The 11,549-nt window shown below is 39.4% G+C and overlaps 1 protein-coding gene across 2 annotated transcripts; it reads right to left on the reverse strand.

Annotated features, from left to right (window-relative positions):
* Window positions 1–6,005: 6,005 nt before the first annotated feature.
* LOC118276784 (ecdysone oxidase-like) lies at window positions 6,006–10,707 on the reverse strand. 2 transcript variants are annotated; one of them, XM_050699997.1, is made up of 4 exons: window positions 10,541–10,707; window positions 10,126–10,245; window positions 8,569–8,702; window positions 6,006–7,632 (listed from the first exon to the last, which is right to left on the reverse strand). In XM_050699997.1, exons 2-4 carry the CDS (start codon window positions 10,235–10,237, stop codon window positions 6,136–6,138), a joined length of 1,743 nt encoding a protein of 580 aa, XP_050555954.1. In that variant the 5' UTR covers window positions 10,238–10,245; window positions 10,541–10,707; the 3' UTR covers window positions 6,006–6,135. The 2 variants fall into 2 exon arrangements, with proteins under 2 accessions (XP_050555954.1, XP_035451211.2); XM_035595318.2 differs by having other exon boundaries at window positions 10,126–10,248; window positions 10,541–10,706.
* Window positions 10,708–11,549: the final 842 nt, after the last annotated feature.

The raw sequence follows: 11,549 nt of genomic DNA on the forward strand, positions 1-11,549 counted from the left end.
ATATTGAAGAGTTTATTTAACCGCGCTAATCTCCAGAACTGCTGAAAATTTATGAAATATGAAATGAGTCCGTTTATCGAGGAAGGCTCTAAAACATCCCGCTACAATCAACAAGCACCGAGCAGCAGAAGAAATTACGTGTGAGTAAGTAGTATAAGTGTTAACAGCAAATCAAATTGCCCTAGTGTGTAAAATAGTTTTTGTTGTGATTAGTTTACTAATTGCGAAATATAGACAACATTATTTAGTAATGTGATGTGTACCTTTAACCGACGAGCATGCATAAAGACTGATGACTGTTGATGAAGCGAAATAGGTATGTGAGGATTGTAGTAATTGGTGGTCCCTTGCCTCTGTCCTACCTCCACGGGAGACAGACGTGAGGTTATGTATGTATGTGACGTTTATCAATAACTGTCAATGTCGATTCCCTCTGTCCTCTTGTCTATGTCTCTCTCTTGTATTTCCTGTTCAATAAATTTAGTAGTGTGTAGCAGTCGAGCATTTTTATTTCAATAAATTTTATCAAAGTTATAGTTCAGGAATTACTTTTACCCATTCTACATTGTAACCTATCACAAAGGTATTAAGGTTGAAAATCTATTAAATTGATGTATCTACCATACACGTGTTGTGGTGGTTGTTTTCGATTTAACAAATCCGCTTCGGGCCCACCTTTAATAACAACAACAAACAAATTCCAATTGAAACTTGACCCGGCTGTGTCTCTATCAAAACATTGTCACCTGCCATCGAGTCATCGAATTATTTAAATTGTCAGAAATGGGATGGTGATCTCCAAACTACCTATTGAGTTTGGGGATGGGAAGCACCTCCTTACAAGCATTTGTTCAGCAATGAACATCTTTAATTAATGACAACTGAAGCTCCTAATAATCCTAATCTAGCACCACAGATTGACCATTATAAATATTGTTAAACGCAAATTTTTTATGGAATTTGAATAGGTAAATGAGTAGACGGATCACCTGATGCTAAGTGATCACTCATGGACAACATAAGAGGAGTCGCAGGTCGGCCTTTTAAAAAGGAATACGTTCGTTTCTTGAAGATTGAAGAGACGTCTGCTCATTCCACAGTTCTGCTGTGCGAGGTAGAAAGTTTCAAAAAAACGTACAGAAAAAAATTTAACATAGCACCATTGGTTCATCACCATCCCCAATAGCTATCAGTTCAAAACATAGTGAAAGCAATATAACAACATATTATTAGCCCCACGGTACCGGCCTCGGTAGGAAATGAAGCGTGAAGGGCTCCAACTCCAGTAGACGCGAGTTTGAACCCGCTACAAGTTTACACCTGTACTACTCGGGCGAGCACCAACTTATGGCGCCATGGATGTAAAGCAACTGGATCAGCACTTACACGTGTCAGGGAGGGGCTGCTTCGTTGGGAGGAAGATACTAATTGAAATTAAATCGAAGGATTCTCTGAATGTCTAATTAAAAGAAGTACTTTAACGGAAATTCTGAAAATTCCTCTTGACATTTACATCAAAAGAAGGGCCTTTTAGTGTCTTTTTCGTGATGACGTTTTTAACTAGTAAACTCGAGCTAGTGAATTTTTCAATCAAAAATCATTAGGTATGTTGATATAAATTGCGGTTTCGTTCTATGAATTTCCTCCCTTAAACTCTCGACTTAATTCCTCACTAGGAGAGTGATGCCAAAGATAGAAAGGTGAGGGTAACAAAATCTAAAAGTGCAATGTATAATTCAGCCGGAATGAAAATACCGGAGCTGCGGACTACCAAGCGAGTTTACCGGGGCTCCGGCTCGAAGGGCAGAAGTAGGAACGGGGTGGTTTTTAGTCAGTAAGAGTCTGACACTCCCTCTCGCCTCGCCCAAGGTGGGAGAAGTCATTGGATGATTTCCCCCTTAAAAAATGGAAAATGGAACAAAGGTTTAAAGTAATCCCTGCCGCTTCCAGCGTGCGGATCCCGGTGATGTCCTCGCAACTGATCTAAGAGAACAAACTCTTAAATTCCGCGCGGATGTTGGAAATTTGTTTCCCTGCATTATTGAGCAGCAGCTCACGGCGCGCGACCTTCAGCTACAGGGTAGGCAGCGATGTAACCGAGTTACTACAGCTTTTGATACATACGGTTGTTTATAACGAAGTTATTGGGATCTTCATGGGTTCAATAGTTATGATTTGATGAAGTTACCTCTAGGTACATCTTACGTACTTATTTCTTTTTGACGTCACTCCACTTCACTCATAACATAACTGTTAAAAATCGGATATATATATTTTTTTAAAAAGCGTGCGTTTACAAACATTCAATTTCACATACACATGACACCCAGACCCGGAACAACAATCTGTAAATCACACAAAGAGTTGTTCCGTGCGGGAATAGAACCCCCCACACGTTATACGGCAGCCAGTTGCCCAGCCACCGTGCCAATTGTACAGCCTAATTTCTACACCTTTGAATGGGTACTAATGAAATGTTACGAGACGACATTAGATTTATAATTCTTTCTTCAATAATTTTGCCAATGATAGTTATAATGTTAGACATTTATTTTTATTACGTCTATCAATTTCAAAGAAACCTTCCCCTGATTACTGGGCTAAGAAATCAGACCGCCATTAAGGGTATGGACTGATTTTCTAAAGGATGAGACGCAGTTCTAGGAAACCGCGATCTAAGTCAAATTTGACGTAATTCTTGGAAGGAGCTATTACAGTGATACAGTACGAGTACCTAGTACGAGGGACTCGGAACATTACTAGATAGTAGATAGGCTAGACCTTCACGTTTTGAAGTCTCATCAACTAAAAGTTGTATATTGTTAGCTGAAACGTGTATACTGTTGAATAAACCTACACCTTCTTTCTAGGGAAGGAATCGTTCTATTATTTCTCTCGCCTTGAGCGATGCGAGAGGAAGTGTCAGACTCTTACTGACTAAGAACCTCTCCGTTCCTACTCTTGCTCTACATGCCGGGGCCCCGGTATTCCGTCAGGTTTTCTGCAGTGTCGGTCAACTGTGGTGGTCTGATGGGTTTTTGAGGCGCGCGCGGTACGCAACGTGCCCTAAGCTATAAAAACCCTTATTATTTGTCACAATCCCTCTTCTCATCAGGTTATCGTGGATTTAAAGAATGGTAACGTTCATCGCTTCGTAGCTGGTTTGAAGTTTGGGAGATAATTTCTGTTTTGAAAATTATATTTAGTTATATAAATAAGCGATAAAATAACATATTTACAGGTCAATTGGGTCTGTTGAGATATAATAATAAAAGTGACATTTTCGACACATATTATTTACATAACTTTGTCAAAAATCATGAACGACGCCATTAATCATAACTACATACAATTAAAGAAGGCCAGCAAGCAGAGCCGCGGCAGATTACTAGCTAGCATCGCGCCGCAACATTAGGGGGATGTTAAAATATACTTAGACATTACCCCCCCCTCCCCCCCCGGCGCCATTTGCATAATTACGGGAATCTGAAATGCATCCGCACGATAAATAAGATTGGGGGCCTCTTAGATTAGGGGCCGCCTTGTATCGGACAGCTGGGGGCTGACTGAAGATGATTGTTATAAAGTGATATATTTTTCTTATGAAGTACTATATGTACATTGTACATGTATGTATTGAACGCATTAGTTACTATATTTCTGCGTACAAGCGTTCTAGGAAATAATTCAAAGTAGTTTCTGTTTTTCCGGGAACTCAATTAATATTATGAATCTTGTAAGAACATTTAGTCTGTTTAACATTACACTTATTTTATAGGTACATGGGATTTTATATACATATGCATGTAATGGAAAACGATATTGTTGAATTGAATGGAGACAATTGACCGACCCCGAAATTGAATCTCAACATTCGATCACAAGACCAAATGCCACCTTACTACTTAAAAAATATTATTTACTAGCGACTTCCGCTCGGTTTCACCCGTTCTGCTTGTTTCCTATTGATCATAGCCTATAACCTTCCTCAATAAATGCGCTATCAAAAACAAAAAGAATTATTCAAATCGGACCAGCAGTTCCTGAGATTAGCGTATTCAAACAAACAAACAATCAAACAAACTCTTCAGCTTTATAATATTAGTATAGATTTGAAAGTAGTTAATGTTTCTCACATATCATCTTACATGTGACCCATCAATTTCCCGACCTCAATCCGCGCGGCTTAACCCGATATGAGTACAATGTGTCTGTGGGTACAATAAAGGACGAAGTATGAAACATGGTTCAAAGGGTAGCAGGTTCAAGTTTGTTGGAGTATTTCGGCATAGTTTGGCCTAAGCCGGGGCACACCCAGGCGGTGTCATGGGCTATTTACATACCATCGGAATGTTACATACATTGTGCTATGTACTAGTTGTTTAGTTTATAGTCGTAGAAGATGATTACTGGGGTGCTGAGTGATTTGGATCCAGGTTCAATTTCTAGAAAAGGTAAATTACTATGAATACTCGTAGTATGTGAACGATAGTCTCGCTTGCTCCAAAATAGTGCTTATACGTTTTATTTCCTTCATTACCTTGATGTATCTAATTGATGATTAAAAGGCTAGACTCCACCTCCACCCGATTTTATACTCAATATAAATACACATTAAGCATATTTTCCCTCCACACTAGTGCACAAATGCAGATTTACCATTCCATCAATCCGTCTACAAGGTACAAAGTGATCAGTGTGTCGTATACATTGCTGTCCAGCCCCGACTCCAATATAGGTCGAGCAGTCAGCTCATTTGTCTTCCACCGCCCAAGGTCGCGGCGCCAGGAACAAATGATGAGAAACTATACTTTACTGTACGTACGAAGTGACGGCGGGAGGGGGGGAGACTGGATTCAGATGAAGATTAGGATAAGGTGCTGTGTGATTAGAAGGGAGAAAAGAAATGTGAAAATGTGGCCAATGATGTGGTTGTAACATAAGGATGTTGAGAATAACTAAACCAATAGTACCAACCAGTGAAGTAAAACATTGTAGTCTTAAATCGTTCTATAACATTAGTATTCTCCGATATGGCTACGTTTCGTTTGGTTCGAACCTATATCGGTGGAAATGCATACCCCATAATCTTATAGGTCCTTGAAAACCATAGTACTATTTTTTTAACCAATCTCATACTTATCATTACCAAGTAAAAAAAAAAACTAGTACAGAGTAAAAGCGCGTTTAAATTTAATAAAATTTTATTTATTCAAAGACAACAAACTGCTTCAATATTCAGTTACAATATGAGGAAAACAAATACAGAAACATGTTAACAATATCGCAGCCAACTACGTTATTTGCACATTAACTGAAGAAATGATAATGAGTGAAAGAATGAGAAAAAATATTACATGATAATCTATATAAATAAAAATGAATCGCCAAAATGTATGAACACGCATAACTTCTGAACGACTGGACCAAATTGGATGATGTTTTTAATGTATTCCTTATTGTCAGGAGAAGGTTTGTATCTAGTGTAGAGTAGGATAGGGTAAGGTAGGTTTTGGACCGCGGACGAAGCCGCTGGAAAAAGCTAGTAACACCATAATTGATGAAAGTTGGAGACGCCAAGCCTCCAGTAATCAGTCCCTTCCCTCACAACGACTGTATACAATCTGGCAAACTATAAACATATACAAACATATACATAAACACGAACTAAAGTAATTCCCCGCTAGTTATAGTTTTCGCAATGAACTCCCAAATTCAAGATGGAAGTAAATTGCTTTGTCAAATCACAACTTGTTGATGGAATCTAAGTCACCGAGTTAGTTCGGGGCGATGCCCATTTGTGCCCTCCCGCCCTCCGCCGAGATACTGACAACTTCGGGATTACATTGCGTTAATGAAAAATAGTTTGTTAACACTATTACGTTAGAAATTGGGAAATCTTCAACGTTTTATATTCATATCTTTACAGAGTATGGTGATACAGGATAGTAGGTTTAGGGTCGACAACTTGGTACTATTTACAAAATAAAATAAAAATGCCACAATAAAATTAAAAGAATTAGTTTATTTTATTAACAATCCACTAATTTTACTACAACCGGACGTGTAATACATTAACACATTTAATTGAAGTAGAAAAACAAAATGTACTTCGATGATAAGCTAACACAGTATTCATTGGTTAGCGTCCTTGATCATATCGCTTGCTTTCTCAGCCAACATGATGACGGCGGCGTTGGGAGCCGCGCGGGGGATCCTGGGCATCACACTCGCATCCACCACTCTCAGCCTCTCCACACCTTTCACCAGCAGCTGGCTGTCCACCACTCTACCCATCGGACAAGTGCTGGTCTGATGGTACGGACTGCTGGCATGGTTCAGAATATAACACTTCCAAAACTCATCGGAACCTGCTTCCTTGTCCGCACATTCCCGCAGATTGAGACCAACTAGTCCAGCTCCGATTTGTTTGAAATACTCAGTGTCACCAACAGAAATGAAGTCCTTTACATACGCCACCATTTTTATCAAATCTTCATCTTTGTCAAAGTAACCAGTTGTAACGACTGGGTCGTCGAAAGGATTGCTGCTCGCTAGACGCACTCTGCCTCTAGATTTCGGTTGTAGGAGCGTCAGCAGAGTGTACAACGAGTCTCTAGACTCCACCTGCTTCTGCCATCTGTCACATATCTCATTCCGCAGTCCGAACACTTGAGCACAAGCAATTGTCAGGTACGGTAGATCATGGGCGAGGAATATGTTGAACGTCTGATACTCCGGTATTTGTTTCGTTTTGTTTACTGCTGCCGATCCTACTAGAATAGGAAAAGGTATTTTCGTTATGTCGCTGGGTATTGCAGGGATAGGTATCGGGTATTGTTTCAATTTGTGCACTAACGAGACTGCAACCTGGTCCACTAGATTATCTCCCACGGGCAGATCTTGTATCACATCAATATTGAAAGACTTCAAATGTCTTCTATGACCAATACCCGACAGCATGAGTAGTTGCGGAGTATTGTATACTCCTGCACATACTATTATTTCTTTTGTAGCCCTGAATCTGTAGGTTTTGCCTTTAAACACAGCTTCTACACCTACAGCGACATTACCTTCGAAAATAATCTTCGTGACTCTCGTATTCTTAGAAACGTGAAGATTTGAGTAATCTTTGATCGGTTTGAGGTACGTGTACGCCGGCGTCTGTCGCTTCCTATCAGCGAACATGTACTGTGGTTGAGTGTAACCTACATACACATTGGCATTCAGATCCAATACTGTTGGGTTACCGACTTCAGCGAAGGATTTCAATAAATCACCGACTGTATCATTTTCAGGTTGTCTGGTGATTCCCATAGGACCATTGACGCCGTGATATTCGCCATATGCTTGCAGGATTTCAGGGTCGTCAACTCTTTCGCTTTTTTTGAAATAAGGAAGTACGTTGTCATATCTCCAGGAATCATCGTTGGTTATCTTGGCCCAGCAGTTGTAGTCATACTCTGTCCCCCTGGTGTGGATGAAGTGGTTCAGCGAGTCGCTGCCTCCCAACATCTTCCCGGCAGTGAGCATGGTGTAGTTGTTCTGGCTGCGCGCTGCGTACTCATCGCGCGTGGAGGTGTAGTTGTAGTCCACGTACGATCCTGGTAGCAAGTCGAATGCTCCTGCTATCTGGAATTATATGATTCTGTTATTATTGTTTACTGTATGGTGACAGCGAGGTAGAATATATTACCTCATCTAATATTTCCGCGGTGTCGTAAGAGTCGACTAGACTAGACTAGGCGTCTTATAAATCTGCGATCTCTAACTAAACGTTGGGATTGTAGCAAACCCGTCTCATTTGAAGGAGGCAGATAGTTCAGTAGTGGACTATAGCGAAGTGTTGTGTATTGTCAACTAACTAATTATTGATCACATCTACAATTCAATAAGAATGTTTAATTCTGTATGAATGTTTGGTTCTATTCATAATAGCAATGTGAACTCCAGTGGCCTCCACTGGCTATCTGTCAGGGCTGGTAGGTGTGAAGTAAACGCCTGTCAATCATCGTGACGCGCTCGTTGGCTGACGTCCCACGCGACAGTTTGACGTGGCACGTAATTGGTCAGGAAACTGCAACGTCCGCTGAATTACGGTACTTGTTTTTTTTTGTAACCCTGGTTAATATGAAAGTTGATACTTGTTTAGTTGTCTTTAGGGTGTTTGACTTTCTTATATTGTGATTGTTTTGGACACTTTGGGTTTTCGATTTCTGAAATGTTTAGAGATTGCACGGAGTCTGAAAATTGTACCCGATGTAGTAGTGTTTCAGTAGAATTTTCACGACGGACATAGATTTGATGATAACATGTCATGATTGTGAGAATAATATCTTTTTTTAAATTTCAAAAAACAATATCAACACTCTTTTGTGAAGTTTAAGTGTGATCTTCCATTTTTTAAGTCGGATAATAAACCTATAACCTTCTCCTAAGTTGGAAAAAAACTATACTGAAAACAGCATCAAAATCGTATAGCAGCAGCGTCATAATTGCCTTAGAACTTATTTAAATTAATAGTTGAGTGATTTGAAGGTTATGTTTCTGAATGAAGTTAATATATACCATAGCAGTAATAGGAGGATCGTCCCCTGCTTCCAGCACCAGCACGGAGCTGTTGCCCCCCTCCGCGAGCCTCCTGGCCACCACGCAGCCAGCCGACCCCGCGCCCACCACTATGTAGTCGTATATTGCGTTGTCTGGAACAATACATGGGTACAAGGTTGTTTAATTCTACACAGCTTGTCTCAACACGCTGCTCACCATTTTTTCTTTTTTTTTAAGGGGGGGGGGGAAATCTAATGACATCTCCCGCCTTGGGTGAGGCGAGAGGGAGTGTCAGACTCTTACAGACTAAAAACCACCCCGTTCCTTTTCCTGCTTTGAGCCGGAACCCCGGTAACCTGTTACGTTTTCGGATCGATGAGAGAAGGAACCAAGGTTCGAACCCCATTGGAGGTGTCTTCAGCGAAACGGTCATTTAGGTTGTAACAAAACTTAGTTGCCCTAGAGACCTAAATTCTAGGCAACGCAGCGATTTGTCACCTTAACTAGTTAACACCGATAGGGTGTTGAACTATCAGTGATCATATCCAAAACATACGTACCTACATTATAAGCGTTGACTTTGGATTTAAGTTGTATTTGACTTTCGGGTTTTTGGCATTGGAAAATAATCTGAAGTTTATTGTTAGTTAGTGTGTACCTTCCTTCAAAGAAGATAGAAGTTAATCCATCCATGAAAATGTGTATTAAGATATTATTAGTAGTTCCCAAGCATTTAGTTTAACTTTGATATAAAATCCCTGGAGATTAACGGAAAATCTAAAACAAGCTAAATATTTAATATCTCGTACATTTAGTGCCTGGCAACTATGGCTGTATTTAGTCATGTTCAGCTCACTAGAACGGTGGCGGTGAGGTTTCAGATTCCGAGAAAATCTGTGTGATGCTATAATTTATTTATTTTCTAATAAGATATACGACTTATGAGGGATTAAATTTTATAACATACTCGTGGAACTTATTTATATAGCCTAATATCTATATATTAGTCACCCTATGGTGACTAGTAATTAGTGAACGATATTTAAACCCGTGATTGTACTCATGATTACAAACAACTTTCCCATTGAAAATTTCTTCGTATACTCAGTAGTTTTATTTTTATCACAATCACAAAATTTCATTAGCACACGCTTGTATTAGTAGGCTTCCGATGACGCGGGCGCAGGCGCCTTGCTGCTATCAGCTGATCATGCGACAGCACGCGCGTGTTTCGTATAATTATGTAATATGTACTATGTCCTTGTATATGTAACGGGTATATACAAGGATGGGATAACCTTTCTTCAGAAGTGGACTCCCCCTCAGCAAAGATGATAATGATGAGAGGGGGATACATATCTATACTAATATTATAAAGCTGAAGAGTTTGTTTGAACGCGCTAATCTCCGGAACTACTGGTCCGATTTGAATAATTATTTTTGTGTTGAATAGTGCATTTATCCAGAAAGGCTATAAAACATCACGCTATAACCAATAAGAGCCAAGCAGAGCGGGTGAAACCGCGCGGAAGTAGCTAGTTTTTTATAGACATAGACCATTTTATAAGTACAAACCTTGCAGCAGTGTCTGCGTGGGCCACAGGATGCCGTCCAGCCCGGTGATGGCCAGCAGTGCCAGCGGGATCTGAGCGATCTGGATCAGCTCCGTGGATGTACTGGCTCCCATGGTGGTAGCTACTGGAACCAGAGGTAAAGGTTTAATAGATGACCTTGGAAGGTGTAAATATATTTTGGACTTTAAAATTTTTGTAGTAAAGTGGAAAATCGGTTGGGGTTTGGTGGTTTATGTAAGGTTGATATATTTGGTATTTGCAGTAGTAAGTTAGTAATGTATTTGCTAATGTATTAGAATTTACATAGAAAAGTAAGTCACCAGACTCGATTGATAATCATTTATTGAAAATATCTCAGTGTTGTACTACTACTATTAATTTCTTTCTTTTACAATAATTAATATAAAATCACTTACGGTTTCAAGAGGTAAAGTGATGTCTTGGTGTGATGTTTCGAAAATGTTTTGATTATCTTTCTTTTTTGTAATGTTTTGCTTTTTTAATCCAATTATTGTTCAGCTAAGTACAGTATTCTGACTGACACCTTACATACGGTATGCTAATACAGGTACTACAGCTTGTGTTTTATTTCACATTAAAGCTATCAATTATTTTCTTTATCACATTACCTACATAACAGACGGAGCCATTCTCCGTCTGTGTGTTACTCACAAAATACTGAGTTTAAGGGTGCTTTCCCACCAGAGATGTGTTATGCTACGAAGATAAGGTAATAACTAAGCTATGAAATTATGTAACCGTTTCCACCAATACTAAAGTATGTAGCTGTGCAAGGAAGTTGTGCTATGAAGATGCGTCGCCTCAAAGCAGCTGTGCGAGGAAGATGTGCAGCTCGAGTGTGCGATGTATCGATAGTGGGAAGCCATCCATAGCACACACACTTTTCTATATAAAAAAACATAGCTTAGCTTAGTTCGTTTCCACAAGTGTTATGCTATGTGTACAACACTGGATTATTGGTGGAAGCCACCTGCATCCACAGCAACGTAGTATAGCACATTTCTGGTGGAAAAACACCCTAATAACACTAAAGGAAATTAAATTATAATAAAAAACTAGACGTTTGATCGACGACTTGTACTCCAGTCTAGCTGTTATCTTTATTTTATTTAACTGAATGACATTAAAAAACCTGCCATATACAAACTTAGACTTTTTATTTCTCCATTATGTTACACAATGTTCATTGACCTACTAATATAATTTAGGTTAACATAGCGACATAGCATTATTTTACCATATGTAATACAATTTGTATGAAGGTAAGACGTATTATAGTACCTAAATATTATATTAAAATATATACGGTACTAAGAATTAAATATCGTGGTGGCCCGGATGTTGAAGATTGTTTCTTCGAAACTTACCAACGGTAAGTACCAATGTGCCATTTTCCGAGTTACA

This window comes from Spodoptera frugiperda, chromosome 17 (genome assembly GCF_023101765.2).
Source record: "Spodoptera frugiperda isolate SF20-4 chromosome 17, AGI-APGP_CSIRO_Sfru_2.0, whole genome shotgun sequence".
Classification (NCBI taxonomy): domain Eukaryota; kingdom Metazoa; phylum Arthropoda; class Insecta; order Lepidoptera; family Noctuidae; genus Spodoptera; species Spodoptera frugiperda.